The 23,598-nt window shown below is 40.5% G+C and overlaps 1 protein-coding gene across 1 annotated transcript in view; it reads right to left on the bottom strand.

The window, feature by feature from the left end:
• SH3GL3 (SH3 domain containing GRB2 like 3, endophilin A3) overlaps positions 1-23,282 on the bottom strand; it is a 58,845-nt gene extending 35,563 nt beyond the window's left edge. The window contains exon 1 of the mRNA XM_080396404.1: positions 23,060-23,282. Coding sequence (XP_080252530.1) covers positions 23,060-23,104 — 45 coding nt within the window. The 5' untranslated portion in view covers positions 23,105-23,282. The remainder of the gene's footprint in view (positions 1-23,059) is intronic.
• Between the last annotated feature and the right edge of the window lie 316 nt (positions 23,283-23,598).

Here is a 23,598-nt window from a genome sequence, read left to right as displayed (position 1 = left end):
TGTAATTTTGCTTTTATCTCTAAGCTCTCTCCCACCTTGGAATTTGACTAGGCTATATAAATCTATATCAGACTGAAATAAGGGCACCCATTGACGTAATGCCATGTCCATTAGACAGGTCAGCTTTAGAGATCCATTTGACAGTTTATAAATTGTATATTTACTTAAGTCACTAGTTTCATATCTTAACACTTACAGTGATACAGCGAGAGCTTGTGCTTTTCACTGAGGAACACAGTTCCTTTACCATTTAAAGACAAACTGATTGCTCACAAAAGGAAAGCCTACTGACAGGACCATTGCCATTTCTAGATACTTTGATGAATGGGGGCCTCACGGAGTTGCTCCAGATGCATTTGTGTCTCTGCTGGCCCCATCATCAGTATATATTGGTCCTATGAAACAATTCATAACTAAATCACTTAAAGATAAAATTTACCAGAAAAAGGTGTAATCATGATGTTAGTTCCAATGTTAAGCCCAACTTGGAGGATCAAAGGGCTGTCCAACTATGGGTTCCATTTTGCTGCATAATTGTCAAGAAAAAAACCACGTATATTCCCACAGCTACAAGCAGTGGCTTGTTAAATTGTTCAGAGAATTTATACTTATGCAGGAAATGAAATATTTTAGAATGACCAGTTACTTTGTGCATCATCATAATTCATCCAGCCGTCTGTCCTAAACATTGTCTCTCACCAGCCACTCCCCACCCCCCTTTTTTTCCCCCCTATAGTCTCTGTTTTCTGTTCCCAGCAAGAGCTGCAATTACTTTTGTTCTTTTCAGTACTCTGCTCAGGAACACTTTCATGTTCTTTCATCAAAGTACAAGATGGGTTTATCCTGTTAATTTATATATTCTCTAACTCAAGGTTGAAAGAATGAAGAGTTCTAGGACAGAAATACTGCAGCAAACATCCTAGAGATGATCATGTACTTGCTATTATTTTGAGAAACAGATAATAATGAAAGCAGGGGGGGAGAACGAGCTAGAAAGAGATGCAACTGCCTTTACCTTCAAGGAGAGTTGCAATAAACCTTTGCTTGAAAAGCAACTTTCTATCAGCCTTGCCTTCTATCACAATGATATGCACTGGTTTTGACTCTGTTTCATTGAATTTGACCTGCCTTTAAATTGCAAAGGCACTTTCCCACAGACTCATGGACACTTGAACTTAAGAACACAACAGGTAAGCATCACCACTTATATTAACTGTGAACAGCTACTTGCCGAAAGGCTTATAAAGTACTGCAATGCCGTGTTCGGAAAATGCAATACACTGTGAGTTCTAAATCATCTGCAAGAGTAAAGGTCTCTGGTTAGAAGTCTGTCACTTAGACAAAATGTCATCAGCATGTATCAAACTTTTTAATTTTTAAATGGGACTTGACTCCCCTCCTGCCTTCAGATCTGTCAGCTGCAAAACACTTTTTGATTGAAGTTCCAGGTGAGAACCTACAGCTCTATGAGGTAAGATTACTAGACAAATACATGAGCTAGAAGCACACAGAATATTTAATGTTATTCTAGCGGGAAATGTTTAAAGGAATGTATTGCACCACTTCTAAACCTAAAAGGCTAAGTCCATTCTCTTATAATGCAGACAATGCTTGTTTGAGATAATTTTCTTTACTAAGCTTCTTTGACAGAAAATAGTAAGCAATTGGTAACCATATGCAGATAATTCTGGCAAGACCCTCAACTGTAGTTGTAAAAGTGCAGTCTTTCATTTCTTTCCCTTAACATATAGCAGCTTTCTCAGCTTCCTAGTTACACACGTTCTTCATTCTTTTTAACCACTAGCACAGAGCATAAATGCTAGCTACTAAGTAACATGAAAAATGTGTGTTGTACATTTAAAGGAAAAAAGAGCAGCTGTCACAAAGCAGAAGCTTGATGCCAGCGACAGAGAGGTGAACTGCAGAGAGGCCTGGCATTTGCTATTCAAAGCCATCCTGGCCAAAGAAGTTGAACTCCAATAAAGAACAATTCAAACACAATTCTTCCACCACTGCTCCCCCACAGTCTCTCACAAATAAGCTGGACCACCCAACAATCAATAGAGCTTGTTAGTAACTTACCCAGACAATCTGCTGTAATAATACTATTATCCTGAAGATGGACTTTTACCTTTGGGTCCTATAGGCTCTTAAACCAGCTGAACTTGGACATAGTCTCTGCTTCTAGCACTACAATTCTGAGACACGTTGAGATTTGAAGTCTTTCCTTTGGACATGGCGATCCACCATCTCAAATACTTTAAACTTAAAATCCTTATCAGACAACATCCTTCCCAGGTACCTAGACAGGCTTTCCCAGTGCACCCTACTAACACTGCGATTTTTACTTTAACTGTTTGCCCATGCCAGTGAGATAACAAAAGCACACAATGCAGGTTTCACATAGGCATTTCTAAACCACAGTGCTTTAGCTCCATGTCATGTATAAATCACAGAGCTCCAGTAACTATCACTCACACTTTCTCCAAACTTGTTCAGACCTCTTCACAGAAAGGTTTCAGAGTGCCCTTTGTGACTTCTACCTGTCTTCCAAATAGCACTAAATTACCTTTCCTACTCATTGCAACTGTTCAGACAGAACATAAGAAATCGTTCCAGACAAGCCCAAATAAATAGAGCTCTGAGGCCAGTGTTTCTACATATTACAAAACAGTCATTCCAGTTTGACAACCATGCCTCGTCTTCAATCACATCTAACAGAGCAGTGCAAAAGGACAATAAGATACTGAAGCCATAGAAAATGCAGGCAAGTTATACAAATCAAACAGAACATTAGCATGAGATGGTTTATACACCAACATGAATTTAAATTAAATGCATACAGATACTGAATAAAAAGAGTATCATGGACAAAGGACATTCTTGTCCATGTATGAATAAGGTACAAGACTCTGGATTCTATAATGTGATTTTGCATTTCTATAGAGTGTGACTCATTTCGCACCAGGCAGTGACACGTCACAGTATTACTGAGCATTTTAGTCAAACTTGTCTGCTAAAGCTATTCTTTAGCACATGCATTGTACAACAAAAACTACTTTGTATTGCAAAACCTTGAACACTTTCCTGACAAACCTCCACTGTTTCCCAAAGAACTCAACACTGATGCCTACACATGGATTTATGAATTAGTAAATTGAAAGTAATCATTACTGTACACATCCCAAATGGCAAACATCTTCATAAGAATTCAAATGTAATAAACTAACCTACCTAAATTTTTAGATACAGACACATTCTTTGCAAGCTTACTTAAGACTATGTAATAAGCATGAGACACAACTGTCCACTTTTCAGAAGATACAAGTGCTTTTAATGAGAAAACCTGATTACGATGAAGACCAAGATAAAAAAAAAATCAAATTAATTGAAGTGAGATTTCATGTAGCCAAGAACAATGATATACCTGAAACCATAAAGCTCCACAGACAGAATCACTCTTTTACTTCAGTATTTAATTTTGCAGATCTAAAATACTGTTCCCTAATCTGTTTAAAACCTTGTTGTTTGTGGAAGTGAGCATATCCTAAAACCAGAACTGTAAAGCCATCAAAAGGCCATTAAAAAAAAAAAAAATCTTAATAGCTTTCCTCCCTTTTCCAATTTCACCAACTCCTCACCTCACTCAGTTCCAAACTTTTGTTAAAGAAAACATTCTAAATGTCTTCAAAAATGTGGGGATTTTTATTCCAAACTATAATCTGTTTGCCACTTGCTTATCCAGCCAGACTCCACCGAGAAAGCAGGTGCATGAGCACTGCAGACAAGCGGTTGCAGCAGGCACGCACACAGAGGCCCTTCTGCAGGGTGACAAAGGATGAGCAGCAAGACTCAGTGCTGGGTACGTACCCTGCCCCAACCATTTCCTGCCTCTGTTTCAGCATCTTGTTTCAGGTGTAGCAACCAGCAAATATTTTGTCCCCTTTCCTCTGCATGGAGAGGAGCTAAAGCTATGAATGACAAGTTCCACACAGAGTGAGTTCCGCTGGCTGTTATCACATTAACACTTCTTCCCCCCTCCACAAGCTCCCGGTGCAAAAATTCACTGGCAGCAATACAATCCTGATTTGGCCTTAAAATAATCCCTCTTTCTAAAGTTCCTCTCTGTGCTTGTAAGGAAGGCATGGCTTCCTCTTGACATACTCATATATGCCCACTGCAAAGATGAGCACCGTGATTATGCTATAAAACAAAACCCTTAATATTAGCAATTTAAATAATGCCCTTTACACACTTTCTTTCCAAGTAATATGAAGGCTTTTTATATTATCTTCTTTCATACTCCAACTCCCGTGTGATTTAAGATATTTCTACATTAGACATCTCATGACTGAATTTAAAGATTGCTTTTACGGATGCTAACAAATAATTGTCAGTGGTCCCTTACAATATTCTGTTTTACCTGAAGAGTATGGGGAGAACATGAAAAGTTATACCACATTTATTTTTTACTGGTTAGCTTGCCTCTTGCTACCTCAAACATCCTTGTATCCCTGTTCTACACCATTTGTCACACTAGTCCTTACTCTAATACAGCAGAACTTCCTTCTCCCAATATTCCTCACAGCTCTTTCCTGCACTCAGAAAATGTGTTTTCCCCACCTCCTTCAACAGTATTCTCAGTCTTCCACTGAAGTCGGACTGAAGGGTCTCAGATCTTACTGTTTAAGCCCTATCACTCAAAGGATTTGTAGGTTACGTGGTCTGAGGTGGTGCTTTCACCAGGAGCGTTCCTTTTACTTACATGCAGGTTGACCACCATTTTACATAAACCACCCATTTTCCCTGTTTGGACCACAGGCTTGCTGGAATATGGAGAGACCTTTTTGTCTTATTTGTTTGCCCTCACATGACTATTATCATAATCACGATAGTCACCACTAAACCCAGGGGGAACTGGTGGCAGAGTTCTCTTGTTGGCTAATAATGCAGAATGTCAATGAGATACAAACCTCTTACAAAGCATAGTTTATTCTACTCCGAATGTGAACAAAACATTCTAATATTCATTAAGGTTTTTTTCCACAGCTGCTTAGCCTTCTCTAAATCCTTTTCATCCCTGCCGAGACATTCTCAATACTTCCATTGCACTGGTACTAGCTCTTGTGGGACTATCCCGTGAGCTGCTTAAGTGAATTAATCCACCTGAAAGCTAATCACACATTTGAGCTGGGTTAATTTTCAGATGGGTAAGCTGCCTCTATCAGCTTAGTGTGTGATCACACAAGCGCTCAGACCTGCCTCAAGGGAGTGGGCAGGAAGGTACTGCTCTGTGGGTAGAACAAGGCTATGATGGCCTAGATTTAGGGTGATGCAAGTTGCCATGCAACTGCATCCTCAGTCTGATGGCATCCAGCTGTTAAAGCCAATTCTGTAAACATTTTAATTGCATAGGCAGTGGAAAGTTATGCATACAAAAAAACAATCTAACCATCCACCAAGATAGTCTGACTTCTTTACTAACCTCTCTGTCCTAAACTAAGAAAGCTTTACATTACCTTGTCCGTTCAATACCTCTTCGTTTCTGTCCTCTTCACATGGCACCTAGGAATTCTCACTCGGTCTAGTGAAAATCTATGCTTTGCCCTATTCTAGAAAACATTGGCATATTGTCAGTCATATTCTAGAAGAGTACACTCCTCTGATTCATAGCTTCTAAGAGGAATCTATTGCACTTCACTTTCCCAGAACATTATCTGATCAGTTTCAGCACAACACCCTGGAATCAGCCCCAGAAAACGGATCCCCTCACTCTTTTCTCAGGTCAAACTACCCTGGGTTATTCAGGAAAGACTGCTTCCACTGGTGCCTGCAAAAGCGAACATTGAATACATCACTGATGATAGCACAGGCCTGAACTCAGGAGGGTCTAGCCAGCTTTCAGCAGCTGAACAGTCACAGAGCTATCTATGGATGTAAAGCTGTGCAAATACTTCAAGGCTTCATGGAACCAAAGCCCAGTGTATCACCCTGTAGCTGGGTCCCATATGAAGTCTGACTTGGTTAGACTTGTTATAGCACAGCCAATCACTACATTTTTTCAGTTAAAGTAACATACACTAGTTTTGTTATTTCTCTTACATCATTTGAACGAAAAAAATAAATCCTAGTTCTTCTAGTAAGAGAGACCGAGCAACACGTAAATCATAGTTGCATGTGCAGAGTAAGCAACTAAAATCCTTAAAACACTTAAGTATTTTTTCTTCTTGAAAACATTTAACTACTGCATAGTTCATGACTATCCAGTTGTCCTCCTGCATTTTGCATGACCAGAGATTTCTGCTGATTACAGGCTTTATTGAAAACCCAATGAAATAAAAACCAGCTGTGGTCTAAAACTGTAAGTTGGTTTTTGGGTTTTTGTTTTTGAAAGGCTGAGTACATTGGGCCTCCTCATCAGGACACCAAGCACCTACCACCTCCTCCTGACTTTATGCCTTAAGTACATCCTCGATGCCCACATGCAAGACTGAAAAGATCACATATTCACAACTGATAGACCTCGAGAGCCCTGTCAAAGTAAGGGCTAGGAAAAACTCAGGTTTTGTTTACGCGGTTTTAGGGCTAACCTAATTCTGATTTCTATAAAGTCAGAATGTACTTACATCATCTTCACTGAAGTCAGACCCAGCTCACTATATATTCAACACCACAAGCAGCAAATTTGAGTCATATAAATTATTGGGCAAATACTTTTAAGCACCAATACAGACCAACCACAGGAAAAATAACTAGACAAGATGTGGGCACTTTGAATAGTGATTTACAGCTTTAAGCTCAAAGCTTAAGTATTTGGGTTGTATATTCTTAAATCTGTCTAAACTCAAGAGTTGGTAACACTAAAAGATATGGTGCAAAGAGTTAGGAGTACCATTTTTACTTTTTAAGTTACTATACAACTATGTATTTACCTAAAGTGAAAACTTCCATGACAGTGCCACAGTTTGAAGAGACAGTTTTAGTGAATCCATTATCAGTAAAAAATGAGGTCAAGATCATCCGCTACAGAGCCCCAAGTGAGCTGTACAGAGGAAGCAGAACAGCAAGTTGTATATAGCCAGATAAACTGACGGTCAAAATCATAACTTTTGATTGATGTGGTTTAGAATTATCTTCTCCCCACATGAACATTCTATTGCTCATCGCCAATTCAGCATAGTTTAGCAGCAAGTCTACCTTGTCTGCACAAAGTGACAAATAATGTATGTTTATTGCTCTTTCAGAAACTACCTTCCATCAGGCAGTAATTCTTATGGAATTCCATTCCCACATAATCAAGTTAGAGATTTGTCCTTCAATGTTATTTAACTACTGCTTACATATTTTAGCACTTACACTACTCTTGTGGATTTTCAGTCACTATAAAACGGATTGACAACTCCTCCTCTTACCCTTACTTTTTACTGCACATTATTGTGATATGTGGCATCACTCCTACTTTTTTGAGCTGTCAGTCCTGTACTTTCCACTGTTTTTATTATATTGTTAAACACCCACGTTATTCTGCCACACAGTCAGTCCCTTTTACTTGCTACTCAAGGCAATCCACCTGTTCCTGCTGTACATGCATTACACTTTCCCTCCAAATCAGCAAGATTTTTTTGTCTCCTCTGCTTTAGAGGTTTCTTGTTTGTTTCTTTGGGTTTTTTTTAAAAGCCATTTTAGTTGACAGTTTTCATAAGCTTTTAAGTTCACATTCAGCATTAGAGCACTGTGAAGTAATGTGCTTCCTGTTCCTGCACCTGCTATGCATGCAACTGAGCTTTTAATGGTGTTACACTGTCATTACTCAAACATTTTGAAAAATCCAACAATGTGCCCCCAGCAGCTCTGCAGCACTGGTGACTTCACTGGGATCCATGTGAGGGCCAAAGCAACAATACACACGTGAAAAACAAAAGGACTTAAGATATCTTACTCCCTTTGCTAATACAACCTGTGTTCATCCGGAGTTACAAAACCTAAATGGAACAAACAAGTCTCAAATGCTCTTGTGTATCTGAAAGTTTTAAATAATCCATGATCCTTTCATTCACTTAATAGAAAATTAAAAACTCCAAGTATCACAGTGAAAAGTGGAAAAGAAAAAAAAGGATTATTTTCATCACTGTGTTCACTGTGACTAGTCCGGAGAGGAAGTCACTGTACAATTTTGCCTTATTTCATAACTCCAAAACATAGCGGTGGTTTTAGGCAGCAACACGTTTCATGCAATACCACAAACTAAAATGCAGTTGGGCATAATAGGGCTTCCCAGCCACACTTTTTAAGACAGACACACACTGTGTCCTGAATCTCCACGAGGCACAATTCTTTCTAGGGGTAATAACAGCACTGCAGAAATGCACTGCTGACTTCATCCAGAGGGACAGAAAAGAACCTCCCTTGACATGCACACAGAATCATCTGTATTTCATTGTTACCAAACTTTATCAAATTCCATCTCTAAACAAATGACAGAGAAAACTGCAAAAAAATTCCAAGCATAATTTACATGCAGAACACAGACCTCTGCAGAAATTCCCAATGAGCTCTGAAACACTAGTGCAAATGAGGTCAAAAGGCACTGTCCTCCTCTGTACAGGCGCACGGCTTTGTAGCAAGAAACTCCTACAAAAAAGGCAGTAAATCCATCAGTAGCAAAACAAGTCAAGTCCCATGAAACAGGATCCTTTAACCACAGCTGAAGAGATCACTGAAGGGCAAATTTCAACCACCAGAAAACTCACTTGCAATGAAAATGTCATGATTCTTGCATTCTTCATACAAAACAAAGCAGCAGATATGGTTCTTTAAATCTTGATCAAACGTATATGGTAATTAAAGAGTACACATATAGAAATGTATTCTTCATTATAAATAACTCTAAACTGCATAGTATACAGAATCACAGAGTTTTCCAAAATTTGGAATTGCTGCTTGAAAAAGTGCAAAAAATGTAAGATTGGTACCCCTTTAAGATGTGCCATGCAGAACGATATGCCTAAATTAAAGCCCTAACTGACAGGGGTTCCAACAATGTCTGCAGTACCTAATTCATTATACAGTTATTTTTTGAATTATGGAAATAAAGGAACTAAATATATTTTTTATAACTTTTGAACAATTCTTGTGAAAGCAATTTTTGTATATGTAAGTCACCTGAATTTAGAAAATAACCAGCAAATTAACAAAACCCTGACTTTTCTTTTGCACCAATCTAGAACAGTAATTTTGGCCAGACCATGTATTTATTTCAGTCACCTGCACCTGAATAATAATATGCATTACTAGAATTAGTGTCAAACTTCATATATGCCGGAGTGCTGAAGCAAAGACAGTTCATTTGGTGTATTTTACATGTTCCAAGTGATGAACAAAACATAAGATTTACTCAGTCTTACATATATTGGCAACAACTAAACATCTGCTGTAGGGACCACTTAGATGATACACCATGAGAAGTAATCAAAAAGGCAAGCAGTTACTATTTTAGATCACAAAAGAAGTAATGTCCTAAAAGAATACATACAATCTTCATAAGCAAACTTCTTCCACATGAAACTAGGCTTTTCAAAAACTATAATTTTTCACATTTGGACAATTTTGACTAAAGTATCACAGAAAGTGACAACATGAGTTCATAAAGTTTCACTTTTTTTTTTTTTACAAAACATTTTCATTTTCTTAACAAATATAATTTTGATACAATAAAAAAAAAAAAAAAGGCAATTCCCAGAAGCATTACTACTTTTGTGCAAGAGTAGCTATATTTACTGCATCTTTTCCCCTTGTATAAATGAACTTTTTGTTCAACAGTTAAGAGTGAACTATACAAGTCTTCTGGCTGCTTCCCAAATGTGCTGATAGACAAAGAGGTGCTAAGTGCAACGTTACAGATCTGTTCTGCAAGCTATCAATAGCACAAGACTTCTTGGTCTGAACTTGTTCATTCTTCTTTGCAGCAGGGTGCAACCCCACACAGAAAAGCCTAATTTCTGCAATCCCACACTAAACTGCAAAGAACTCAGGAGTATGACAAAAACTAATGACAAAGCTCTGAAGAGTGTTTCCATAAAGATAATGTCAAAAAAGAAGAAACAAATAAATCTGATAAAGAAACTGTGTAATTCAGCCTAGACCTCTGACAGAGTCAGCGAGCCAGGGCAGCGCTGCAGGGCAAGTGTCATTCCACACAGCGAATTCTCAGTTCTAATAGCAACGTTTGCTCAAACATGTTAAGTCTGGAAACTGAAGGGTAGGTTTTGCTTTCTAAGAATGTCTTGCAAATGTATTTTGGGCAGAGGCCGTCTATGAGGATTTTTTCCTGTCCAAGGACTTAAAGATGGTGGGGGAGGAAACACAGGTTATATATCTGTACACTATATTTATACATAATAATGTAAGTACTATTATCAATTTCAATTTACCCACAGTAAAACTGGGGCCCAAAACTTTCAGAGGCAGAGAAAGGTAAGACAGTTCACAACTATACGTTTTCGGGATTTTAAAATTTCAATTCATTTCAAGATTTTACTGGTATTATATTAACTGGAAAAAATATATACATACTTCAAACTGTAGTGCAGATTTTGCATAAAACTAAAACCACTTTGAAAAAAGTCCTTTTTTTCACCTTTAGAAAGAAGCTAGAAATAAGAAAAACATTCTTCTACCACAAACTAGTTACATCCAAAGAACCTGCTGAAGCCTAACAACCTTGCACTCAACCACAAATGACAGCAGCACATTGCAAACACCTGCCTCATGTGACCTGTGCAGACCACAGCTCCTAGCCCAGACGGACACAGCTGTGACTTCCCAACTCTCTGGCAGACATTTCCATGGGTAATTTCATGACTCTACAGCAGATAAATCCATGAGATCCTGACTTCTGAACACAGATTATAGGTTTCATCACACTAATAAATGAGAACACATTGTCTTTGGGAAATTTAAGATTGCTTTGCGCTAACACAGACATTTTAGGCTGGGCCAAGTTTTCAATTGGAGATGCTTCTGTTTCCCTTTCTATTTGTGCTACCTTATTTACATCCTTGTTTTACAGATTATTTGGGGGGCTCAGTGATGACATCCAAGCAACCTGACAAGAGTTGAGAACATTATAGTCTGCTCACCTCAAAATCTAGTGTTCACTGCCTCCTTCAACTGATTTCAGTGACAGGACTGAACTAAGCCTTTAGTCAAAAGCTTTCTCACATCCCAAATACGTTTTTGGTGAATCACAGGAATCATAAGACTTCAAATGGAAACTGTCTGGGTTTTTTTCCTCACCACCTAAATAGATCCAGAATATAGGTTTTTATTATCTCAATGAAAGTGCATCGTAATAAACCAAGAATATCTAAATGGAGAAAATCTGAACAGTTTATCACCATATAAAATATCCCAGTGACTAAACACTCAATTTACTAATGTATTAAAAGGAAAAGAAAAAAAAAAAAAAAGAAAAAAGAAAATAAACTGCAGAAATCATGCAAGATCTACTTTGCTGATATAAAAGGCTACACTCCCTCTAAGTGTATGAGAGAATCACAGAAAAAGACATTCAATTGAAAATACAGTCTGAGCTCTCGTGTAATTAAAACAGTTTTACATAATGGAAGGGAAACAAAGGAATCTTTCCAAGACAGCATATTGAATGGCAGCATGAAGTTGGGACAACTAACTTCTCTTTAGAAGTTGCAATAGCAAATGGAACAGAGAAAACAAATGGTCAGAGGCTGGAACAAAACAAAACAAAGCTCACACGAATCAATGAAAAGTAAGAGTCAACTTTCTTCACAGCATATTCATACAGGTAGCCAAAGCCAATCTGTCACTATTTTCTGACAGTTTTCCTCACACAAGTAAACATTCTCCCCAATCTGTGTCACAGAACAGGTTTGCGAACTGCACACCTGATTTCTTGAAGAATGAGGTACAGAAAGAAGCTCCTGATGCAAACACGAGTGGCCAAAGTGAGTTTTCTCTTGCTTCTTACAGGTGTACAAAGGATGAGTACCTCCTTCACCTTAACTGTCAGTACTACACGTACCCACAGGGGCAACCACCCACCACGTTCCAGCATCAACCATTTACAAGTCTGGCATTGATCCATGTTCCAGCATCAACCATTTACAAGTCTGGCATTGATCCACTTTTGGGTTTATCCATGCTTTCAGCACCTTTGTGAGTAGTGCTCCTGCACCTGGCTGACTCAAAATAAGTGAAAGCAGTAACCAAACGTACAGTTTGAGAAAAACCTGTAGAGCATAACTACTGATAATATGTATCCACTAAAGATGTATTTATCTTGGAGTCTCTTTTGCAACATATTTCCTCACCAAAGGTATTTCTGTAACCAATTATCTTCCTGCCTGAGCTTACCATACACTTGTGCTCATGCATGTCCCTTTCCTACTGTTTACCACAGAAGACTTTCTTCCCATTGAACTAAAATACTGTGACAGACACCAGCACAAACTTACATCACACAGTACAAGGAGGGGAAAGTCCCACTGAGGAACCATGTCAGTGGTCTTTGAGCACATGGAGAGCTGTAGGACAGACCAGAGAAGTGAAGTTGTTTTGCTTTCTCTAGCCACCCCCAGCAAAAGCAACCAACCAACCAACGAACAACAACAACAAAAAAGCTCCACCTCTTACACCAATAAAGTCATTTTCAGTGGTTACTACAACTTAAAGAGAAAAAAAAAACAAAACAGGTAGGGAATATTGAGATGCTAAAGCCATAAAACTATAAACAGCTATTCTTAAAGGTAAGTTAACAGTTGCTATGCCCCAGTACCTCCAAGCAGACATCCAAGCAGCCTACATCAACAGCTGAATTCATCCTCACATCTTTAAAAATCTTACTGTTTTCTTTGGAAGGGATTTCTAGACAGCAGACTGGAACTGCTGGTTCTGAATTGATGAAAAGTTATAGTCTTTGATTAATAATTTACTTTAACAGGGTTTCTTCCCCTCCTACCATGCACACATCCACAGTGACCCAGATGCCAAGCTGGCAGGTGCTACATTCTCTGTAGGAAAGGGAAAAGCACTCCCATGTTTGTGGCATTATCTGACCACGCAGATGGCACAGGCACAACATTTCACTTTCTAGCTCTCTCAACAGGACAATGAAAGAAAAATTTCATAATTTTTGAATCAAAACAGTGACCTTCTGACCTCCAATCCCACCATATTTATGGCACTAAGTAAATTTCCCCACACACATGCTTATTCTCTCTCTGCTGGAGAGGTATCATTACGTGAAAATCCTAGTTTCTAAAACATTGCTTGTCTGTTCCAGAGGGGTATTAAAAATAGTAAAGTTAAGTGAAAATACCATGTTCAGCCCTGCTGAACCTGGAGTCAGTGGAATTACAGCACATTTATATAGAAGATTTCATCCAAACTCATCTCTACGTTTCATACTTATCCATACACCTTATGCAAAATAAAAGAATTAAAAAAAAAAAAACCACAAACAAAACCAACACAAAATGTGACACGGTTCTTCTACACACCTTTCCAAACACCAACAGAGTTTGAAAGCAGAATTTCTGATGACTGGACATTGGACGTATAGTCTGGAAACACATAACCTACTTTTGGTTCTGACACTGACCAGCTCCTTGACCTTTAAGTCACGCCACCTTCAAGTACTTCATTTATTTGCATCTGTAAAAAAATCAATGGGTACAGTGGGACCTACCTGCATTTGAAAAGCACTCACAAGGGAATAAAGGGGCTGTTACTACCTAGGGCCACTTATACTTGGTTTTAATATTTTATTTCTTTTTTGCTTGGTAAAAAAAAAAATACTTTCCCCGCTTTTTCACCTTAGATCTATAACCTGACTGCACAAGAACAGAAACACTGCCAATCATAGAAAACAGAATTTTAGAACCCGTTAATCTCCTTTGAGTCCTGGATTCTTAAAATCACGTTCAGTTCCTAACCAGGCTAATTTCACTGTAGTCGTTGCAGTTCATTAAACACAGGTACAGTATCAATAATGTACTTCAATTAGGGTAGTACAGAAACAGAATTAATTCTCATCAGAGGCTTAGCATTGTCCTTCGAAGAGAAAGCATGTAAGGCCAAGTTATTTTTGTGTTTCACATAGACAGCTGCTGATATTTGAGATATTGCAGAAAATTAACTGGTATATTCTCCCATCAATGCTTTTAACTCAGTAACTTTAATAACAGAAATCTGTACACAGTGATAGGACACTAGCGCTCAAGAAAATAGAATTAAAGGTGTAATGTGACATGTGATTAGCTCTTGGACTTATTAAAAGCATTGTTAAAGCCTGCATCTTCAACTCTTAACTAGTCACGAACTCCAGCAGTGGCTTCCTTTCCATGAACAGGAAAGCGACTAACAGTGAGAACACAGCTCAGTACAGAATTAGACTATCGCAATATACTGGGGTGAAAGTGGCATTAATATAAACAGAAGCAGTTTGCTGTTAACAATACTATTATAAGACAAAGTCTGGGGTTTATAGGGTTCTTACAGAAAGTATGAAGTGATTTGGTAACCTGAATTACATGTGTGCATACAGAAAGCATTGGTGCCTGGATAGCACAACAGATAAAACATTATAATAAAAATGCTTCTGTTCCTCAGGAACAGTTTGTTCTGGAACTGACTGCAGCTATATGGCGCCACTGAATATACACAACGTTCTTATCTTAATAGGAAGCAACACCCCCAAGTCCTTCTCCTCAGGGCTGCTCTCAATCCATCCTCTGCCCAACTTGTATTCGTGCTTGGGATTGCCCTGACCCACATGCAGGACCTTGCACTTGGCCTTGCTGAACTTCATGAGGTTGGCACAGGCCCACCTCTCCAGCCTGTCAGGGTCTCTCTGGACGGCATCCCTGCCCTCCAGCATGTCGACTGCACCACACAGCTTGGTGTCATGCAAACTTGCTGTGGGTGCACTCGATCCCACTGCCCATGCCACCAATGAAGATGTTAAACAGCGCCAGTCCCAATGCCAACCCCTGAGGAGCCACTCATCACTTGTCTCCACTTGGACATAGAGCCGTTGACCGCAGCTCTGTGAGTGCAGCCACCCAGACAATACCTTATCCACTAATGGTCCATCTGTCAAATCCATGGCTCTCTAGTTTAGAGAAAAGGATGTTGTGCAGGACAGGGCAATGCTTTGCACAGGTCCAGGTAGATGACATCAGTTGCTCTTCCCTCATCCACCAGCACTGTAACCCTGTCATGGAAGGCCACGAGATTTGTCAGGCATGACTTGCCTTCAGTGAAGCCATGTTGGTTGTCACTAATCACCTCCTGATTTTCCATGTACCTTAGCATAGTTTCAAGGAGGATCTGCTCCACGATCTGGCTGGGCACAGGGGTGAGACTGACTGGCCTATAGTTCCCTGGGTGTTCCTTTTTTCCCTTTTTTCTCCATGTCCTGGGTAACCAGGTCTCCTGTTTCCTTCTGGAGAGGGCCTACACTTTCCCTAGTCTTTTTTTCATCACCTACATACCTACAGAAGCTTTTCTTGTTGCCCTTGATACTCCTGGCCAGATTTAGTTCCATCAGGGCTTTAGCTTTTCTGACCTGATCCCTGGCTGCTCGGACAATTTCTCTGTATTCCTCCCAGGCTACCTGTCCTTGCTTGCACCCTCTGTAGGCTTCCTTTTTGCATTCAAGTTTGTCCAGGAGTTTCTTGTTCAACCCTGCAGGCCTCCTGGCATTCTTGCTCAACTTCCTCTTTGTTAGGATGCATCGCTCCTGAGCTTGGAGGTGATCCTTGAATATTAACCAGCTTTCTTGGGGCCCTCTTCCCTCCAGGGCTTTGTCCCACGGTATTCTACCAAGCAGATCCCTGAAGAGGCCAAAGTCAGCTCTCCTGAAGTCCAGGGCAGTGAGCTTGCTGCATGCCCTCCTTGTTGCCCTAAGGATCTTGAACTTCACTGTTTCATGGTCACTGCAGCCAAGACTGCCCTTGAGCTTCACGTTCCCCACCAGCCCCTCCCTGTTGGTGAGAACAAAGTCCAGCATAGCACCTCTCCTTGTTGGCTCCTCTATCACCTGGAGAAGGAAGTTATCATCAACACACCCCAGGAACCTCCTGGACTGCTTATCTGTTGGAGTGACAGCACAGCAGGGCATATTGGGGTGACTGAAGTCCCTCACAAGGACCAAGACTTTTGAATGTGAGGCTGCTCCTATCTGTCTATAAAAGGCCTCCTCTGCTCAGTCTTCCTAGTCAGGTAGCCTGTAGCAGACCCCCACTGCAATGTCACCTGTCCCTGCCCTCCCTTTAATCCTGACATATAAACTCTGGGTCAGCTCCTCATCCACCCCAGAGCTCCCTGCACTCCAGCTGGTCGCTGACAGATGGTGACACTCCTTCCTTGTCTCCCCTGCCTGTCATTCCTAAAGAGCCAGTAACCTTCCACTCCAGCACTCCAGTCATAGGAGCTATCCCACCACTTCTCAGCGATGCCATTAAGATCAACCGTAGCCCTGCAGGCATGCACATCTCTAACTCCTCTTGTTTATTCCCCTTGCTACCTGTGTTGAAAAAAAAAAAAAAAAATCTTAATGCAATGCTGTTGCTGTGCTTCACTTGCCTATTTGTTTTTCAGCATTGCAGGATTCTCAAGAGACTGCACTGCAATATATTACCCAGCATGTGCCGCAATGACTCAGGCAACAGCATGAGTTAAGGATGGAGTGCCAGCTCTCACTCGAACTTTCAGTGTGCCTGTGCAAAACTATTCAGCAAAGCCAAGGATCTATAAAAGGAGATGCGTTCAAGGAGAAAGTTCAGCTTCCTTTCCATTCCACTGCACTGTTTCATATTGCGATGCCATTCAAACTTTTATATAAAAAATATTTTATGTGTAAAATATAACTAACCTCCTTCCAAATTGTAGCTGCATCTCTGCTACATTCCCAATTTACAGCATTACAATCCATCTACTGCAAGCGTCGAGAGCTGCACTGTTGGAGGTTGCAGAGGCATATGATTGCTATCTTCTGCTACTTTGTATGCCGACTGAAGCACTCAAAGTTTCTTTTTCCTGCAGTAATGCCTTACTGGCAAGCTACTGAGCAGGTGATAAATACAATCACAAATATAACTGTGAACCCAAATCTTGAGAGCTAGTTTCCCCCTCCTCCCAGCTCCATCCCATGTATTTTTAATATTGAAAATCACCATCATGCCACAAAGAACTGTCTTCCTATTTCCTACTTATTAGCCCAAAACTTTGATCCCAGGAAGCAAGCTTCAGTGTAAGCAGGATGGGCTGCACAACCAGAAGTCACGCATGTAATGCAAAAGTGAGTCAGCTTCACTAATGCCAAAGGAAAAGGGGTGAAGCACAGATTATTGTCCCCTCACTGCACTCTGCCTCTACCCCCCACCCCAATCCATGCTGATCTTTGCTACAGGACCATGTTTCCCTCCCTTTTATTAATAGTTTTGCTTTGAAAGAAAGTGCAAAATGAGGACTTCTCCTTTTGCAAGCACTAAGATTTCCACCAAAAAAACCCCCAATAAATACTCCATGAACTAACAAGTCTTCAAAGACTTACACAAACCCTCAGCTTCTCCTCACATCATAGGAATTTCAGATGAACAGTATATAAACTATATTATAGTTTTATAATTACTACATTGCATAACAGTCTCCAACCATGACACAAGTAAAGGCAAACAATACTGTCTAATTAGATAACTAGATATACATAGGTGAATGTTATTTTTTGTCCTTACCAGTGGCTGAAGGTTTACTCTCCTTTCTCAAACATACATAAGAAGTATAATTACCCATTTCAAAAAATCTCAGAGAATAAATTAAATTCTGGTGTCCTTTTCACCACTGTCCTACCTCCACAATTCTGTAAAATTTGCAAAAGAGTACACTCCATTATCTAATCAAAACTAGAAACAGGACAGAAGTGCACTCTCTACTAAGCTCTGAATCATGCCCCATTCAGGTGGGATGTGAAAGGGCACTATCTAACAGATTGTATGGTAACAGCTTATAGTCCCAGGAAAGAAATATATCTGCACATAGTCGATAAAGTTTCTTTTCATGTCTCACTGGCAAATTTAGGTTCTCTTTGTATTAAGTTTGTCTCTTCCTCAGTTTACCAAAGTACTTCCTTTGCTAGCACGCACTCGTGTAAATAAAGTTTTTGCATATTAACTCAATGTCAACATGGACTTTAAAGAAGGCTTAAGTATTATGTCCACACTAGTATCATTCATCTACAACATAACAGAAAAAAAATAATAGTCAAGAGAACAAACAAACAAAAAAATCCACACCAAAACCCGATCAGAAAGCTTATTCTGTCTGGGGAACAAGGAGGTCTTGATTCTGATCTGGTCCTTGTTCCAACAGATTGGATCAAAATGCCACACAAATCAATGGAGTAAAAGCAGAAATATGGAAGAGAATAACAAGCATCCCTGCAATTGCTGATGATAGCCAAAAATATTAAAAAAAATAGAAAAATAGAAAAAAGCCTTTAAAAACATGGCTAAAAAAAGATGTGGTACTTTCAAGACAAATGTCATTCAAGATATGCAGGAGACGAAAGCACCGGGCATCTACTTTATTACACTAGGTTAAATCACTTTCAGAAGGTACAAAAATTTGGAACAGATTTTGGTTGTTTTGGTCTGAAAATCTGCTTATCCTTAGGCTTTATCTATAGACAATAGAGCCAGCTCCTGCTTCACTCTCTCTTGGAGCCTCTCTTTCTTCACTGACAATAGGAGAACATTTAAGAAACCAGTCTACATAGGCTAACAATAACTGTTGATGCCTTCATTACAAATAAGATATTCACAGTAATTGGCAGTCATATATTTCCTCAAAAAAGTATTAATTTCTACTACCACTGAGAAGCTAAGCCTAAGAAATACACTATGAGTAAGTTGATAATGAAACTTCACCCACAATTAATTTAAAAATACCAAACAAGCAGAAAAACACAAAACATTAATTCAAAGTCAACAGCAGATTTCCTAGGCCAGCATCATGGCTGAGCTTTCAAAACACCCTGGGGGAGGGTGGTTCTCAGCTCACAAGCATCCAACTACTTTGAAAAAAAAATCATTTATCTTTACACCAAGAGACTAGGTAGGCTGCAGTTTAAGAGCACAGCAGAAATTGTAATAGCATCTGCCACCTATTACGGCTTTCTTACTCTCTGTGCTTACTGCTTTTCTAAACAGAAACACTACTCTAAAAATACTCTCAGTATACATCAGAAGATGCAGTCCTCCCACCATCTGGGTTATCCCACATGCACAACCACCACGAGAACAAGGCCTACAAAAACAGTAGGCAGAGGTACACCCACCTACATCAAAGGTTTCAAACTGAAAACAGGAAAACAGATGTGTCACAGGCTGAAAGTGACAGGAGACAAACTTTCATCACGAACAGAACTCCCTGAGGATTAATTTTAAAAATTCTAGTTGAAAATACATTTAAAAAAAAAAAAAAAAAAAAGCTGAATTCCATGAGGCTTGCACATGAGTTAATCAGCTCTGAGATACAGCCTGCCCTCACCAGCCAGTGAGAGGTGGTAAGATGCCACATGGGTTCTGCTTGGTATTTCATTAGTCAAATGAGTTACACTCAAGAGATCATCGCTGATATGAAATGGACAGAATGGAAGCAATCCTCATCCCAGTCCACTTGAGTGTTTCAATGTAAACTTATAACCTAAATAAGAAGCATAGTAAAGAAAATTCTAGTGTACCTAAAAGCTGTTATCAGTTACATAACAGATATATAACCTTTGGGTTATATGTAAGCTTTGGGTCTATCAGTTCCATGACACCAGGGGAAGCAATTATTAGGGTACAGATAATGGAGCAGAATTGCAGCTTTATATATTGGAACACACAGAAAAATAGTTAAAATGTTACTAACTCCCGGGTGCAGACTTTACTGCAGTGATTCCAACAGATGCTCATAACTCAAAAGCTGTCTTCTGAATCTCACTACTTAGGTGAAAACCTATACTCGTATGCTATTTTCAGTGGGGAAAAGAAAATACAATTGGGTAAAAAATTCTAGGAGAAAACCATCAGGAACGCTTACTGTGAATTAATCTATTACAAACAGAAACATGGTGACTTTTTACTACACCCACCAAGTCTGCAACAGCATGTCATGCCTGATTTTGGTGAGGGCTTCAGTGATTACAAAGTTAGCTGCTGACCTTTTATAAAGCAAACACTTATTTACTTAACTGTAATTTTAGATAAACAAAGCTGATACGCACCAGACAAACATGCCAGAAACCACAACTGCACGTATAAAATTGTAAGTATTGTTTGGTTTTTTTCTGGGGCTCTCTAACCTTGGAATTTAAGCGTACACACTGCTAGTTAACACAAGAGCTGCAGGTAAAGACACACAGAAGAGGCAGGCTTTTTACAAACTGAAATGCATTTCTTTTGCAAAAAACAGTTCTGCAACAGTTAGGCAGTTGTAAGTACTGCCTAAGAGTACACAGAGTTATAGAATACCTCAATTTATTGTATTTCACTTAATCTTTCTGTAACTATGTATCTATATTATTCTATACTTCAGTTGGAACTGTGGTTTATTTCAGTTGAACAGAAGTCCATTTTAGCATGGAAATAGTATCTTTTGAAAATATATGGATCTTGTCACTTCTTCGATATTTATTCACATTTCTGAATGAACTGTTAAATACAGACTGTCTTAATCCACTGGCTTCACCCTTCAGATTTTTTGTCTTTAGGTTCTGTCAGCCTTCAAATATTATTCTTATTCCTTAATCACATGTCCTGGCACAAGTCTCCTTCCCTTCAGTATTCCTCAATGTCCTCTGGGAAATTTGCCAGTTTTTGTCATCTGCCCCCATTCTCCTTTGGGAACACTAAAGGAATTAATTTCATTCTTTCCCCAAGCAATGCCTGTCTCTGCCGTTAACAGTTACCCTTGGCATCTCTCATCCATTCAATACACAAAGGCACATGTCTCCTTAAGTGATCCTACAGTATCAGAGATTTAATAAACATTCTGTTGCGAAATACCTCTTTTGTGCTCTGCATTTGCTTGTTTTAGCATTTTGTAAAATAATTTAGCTGAAAGATGGAGTGACAATATTTCCATTTTGCACATTCCACTTCACTTTTGTTAGTTTCAATAACTGTTTAGTGTGTACGTTTATACTTATGGGCATGACTGTGCCTCTGTGTGTCAGAGAAACAGATCAGCTATTTGGATCTGGATGTTTTGATCGATGATCTATATTTCTTCTGTTATTTTTCCACTACTACTTTGCCCAACATCTTATCTGAATTCTTCCAGAATGAGTTCTTAAGAAGTGTCTTGTGTTTCCTCAGGCAACGAAAAAAATATCCAATTCCAGTATCTTTTTCCTGCACGTTAATTTCCTACTAAACAGAATTTCTTTTCCTGAAGACTTTTTCAATCAACTTACTTTAAATTCCTCACTCAGTCCTGCATTTGAAAATAAGTGGAAACATCACCTTTGACCTACCCTGAGAAGAATATTATCTGATTTATGCATTGCAGTTCCATACAGTAATGAATAAAGAGGTCATACCACAATATTTCAATAGATGTACAGCCAACTTCAATATATTCTATTGTTCTTTTTTGCCATTATTACTGCCTTTATGAGATCCCATCCCCACCCGCCCCCCTTTTTATTTTTAATGTTTACCTTACATCTGCGCAGGATTAAGCAACTTGCACTGCAACCAGTTGCTAGACGAACAGCACTTGTTGTGGTTACCTAACTTCGTCAGTTAAATATCTTCTGCTTCTTGAGTTACAAACTCACCATATCAAAAGCTGCATCACTTACCAGGATACGCTAGGTGCAAAACAAGCCAAAACCTTTTATAAATTCTCCTTGGATTTGTTTACCGTAGATGTCCCACATTTTCGCAAAGAAACAGGGAAAGTTAACTAAAAGATACAAATTCATGCCATTTTTCAAGATCAGTACATAACAAGAAAGAACGAACACTACTGAAAATAAACATTAGATACAGATATTTAGCATCTCTGTGCCCAAAGTCTGCACTCTGCATTTGGGCTGCTGACGAGCCAAATCTGAGGGAGGACCTAGAAAGATGACAGCTGAGCACTTCACAAACCTTTATTTTCTCCACCCTCTCCAAGACAAGAGCAGTTGTCCAACCTGGCTGAATAGGTTAGAGACAGGAGCTTCAGCATTACCATTGCCAAGAGCCAAGAGAAATACAGCTCTTTGAGGCTTGAAACAAGCAAGCAAAGCAGCTGAGAGTTCCAAACACCTTCAGTGAGAACCCCACTGCTGCCGCTTCCTGAGGCTGCTGCACCAGTGTGGGGCTCTGGGGCAGCGCTACCACGCTACGTAGTGCCATCAGTCCACCTGCTTGACAGAAAGAGGTTTCTCTCTTAAAAGGAATCAGCAAAAGTATTAAAGAGAAGCACGTTATAAAAGAGAAAGGAGGAGAGGAAGAGGGCAGGAGAAGATGAAGGTTCACCCAGGAAAAGGCAAGAGTACAGCATCTAGAAAAGGAGGGAAAACTCTAGAAACACATGATACCCTCTGTAGGATAAATACATGGTATACCATGTAGGATAACAAACCAGCAGTTTGTAGGAGAACCCCACCAAGAACTCTTTAGGGGAAAGCTAGTACCCTACAGCCTGTACGTTTAACTGAGGCGTCGGAGTACAAACACACGCACACCATCAAATAACAAACACTAATAACTAAAAGAAAGACCTGAAGCCCCCAAGGGAAGAAGGGAACAGGCAACCTCCCCGGTAAGGAGCAACACCGGAGGCACCGACGCGCGGGCGGGCCCGGCGGTACCGCCCCGGGGTGCGGACAGCGATGCCGCCCTCAGCAGCAGGTCGGGGCACCCGCTGCGCCTTGCGGCGGGCGCGCAGCCGGGCCCGGGCGAGCCGCCCATCAACAGCGAAGCCCCCTCTAGGGCTCTGCCTCCGCTCCGGCTCCGGCCCCGGGACCCGCTCCCCTTACCTGGCTGGCTTTGTGAAACTGCTTCTTGAGCCCCGCCACCGACATCTTTCCGCCGCGGCCCCCCGAGGCGGCGGCGCTGGCCGGGCCGAGCGGCCGGCAGGTCCCCGCGGCTCCCGCGGCCGGCCGGGCCTCTCGCTGTGTCACCCGCGCCCACAGCCCCGGCGCCCCGCGCAGATGGAAACATCACCTTCCAAGCGGGCTCCGCGGCTGCCGCCCCATTGGCCGCCGCCGGGGCCCATGCAAATGACAGCACTGGAATCGCCTGCCCATTGGCCACTCGCAGGGGCTATGCAAATGAGAGAGCTGGCAGACGCCCACGCTGCGCTGTTACATGGAGACCGCGGCGCAGGGGAAGGCGGGCGGGCGGCCTGCGCGGGAGGCGTTGCGCCCGGCGGGGAGGGTCGTGCTGCGCCGCGGGGACTCGGCGCTGCAGTGTGGGCGTCCTGCCCGCCGCGAGGCTCCGCGAGGCCTGCTAGCTCTCCCCTTTCGGCTGGCTGGCATTATTTCTAATAAGGCTCAAATTTCTCCTTTTCTGATCT

This window comes from Falco punctatus (genome assembly GCF_963210335.1).
Source record: "Falco punctatus genome assembly, chromosome: 7".
Classification (NCBI taxonomy): domain Eukaryota; kingdom Metazoa; phylum Chordata; class Aves; order Falconiformes; family Falconidae; genus Falco; species Falco punctatus.
This window is presented reverse-complemented; position numbering and strand designations above follow the sequence as displayed.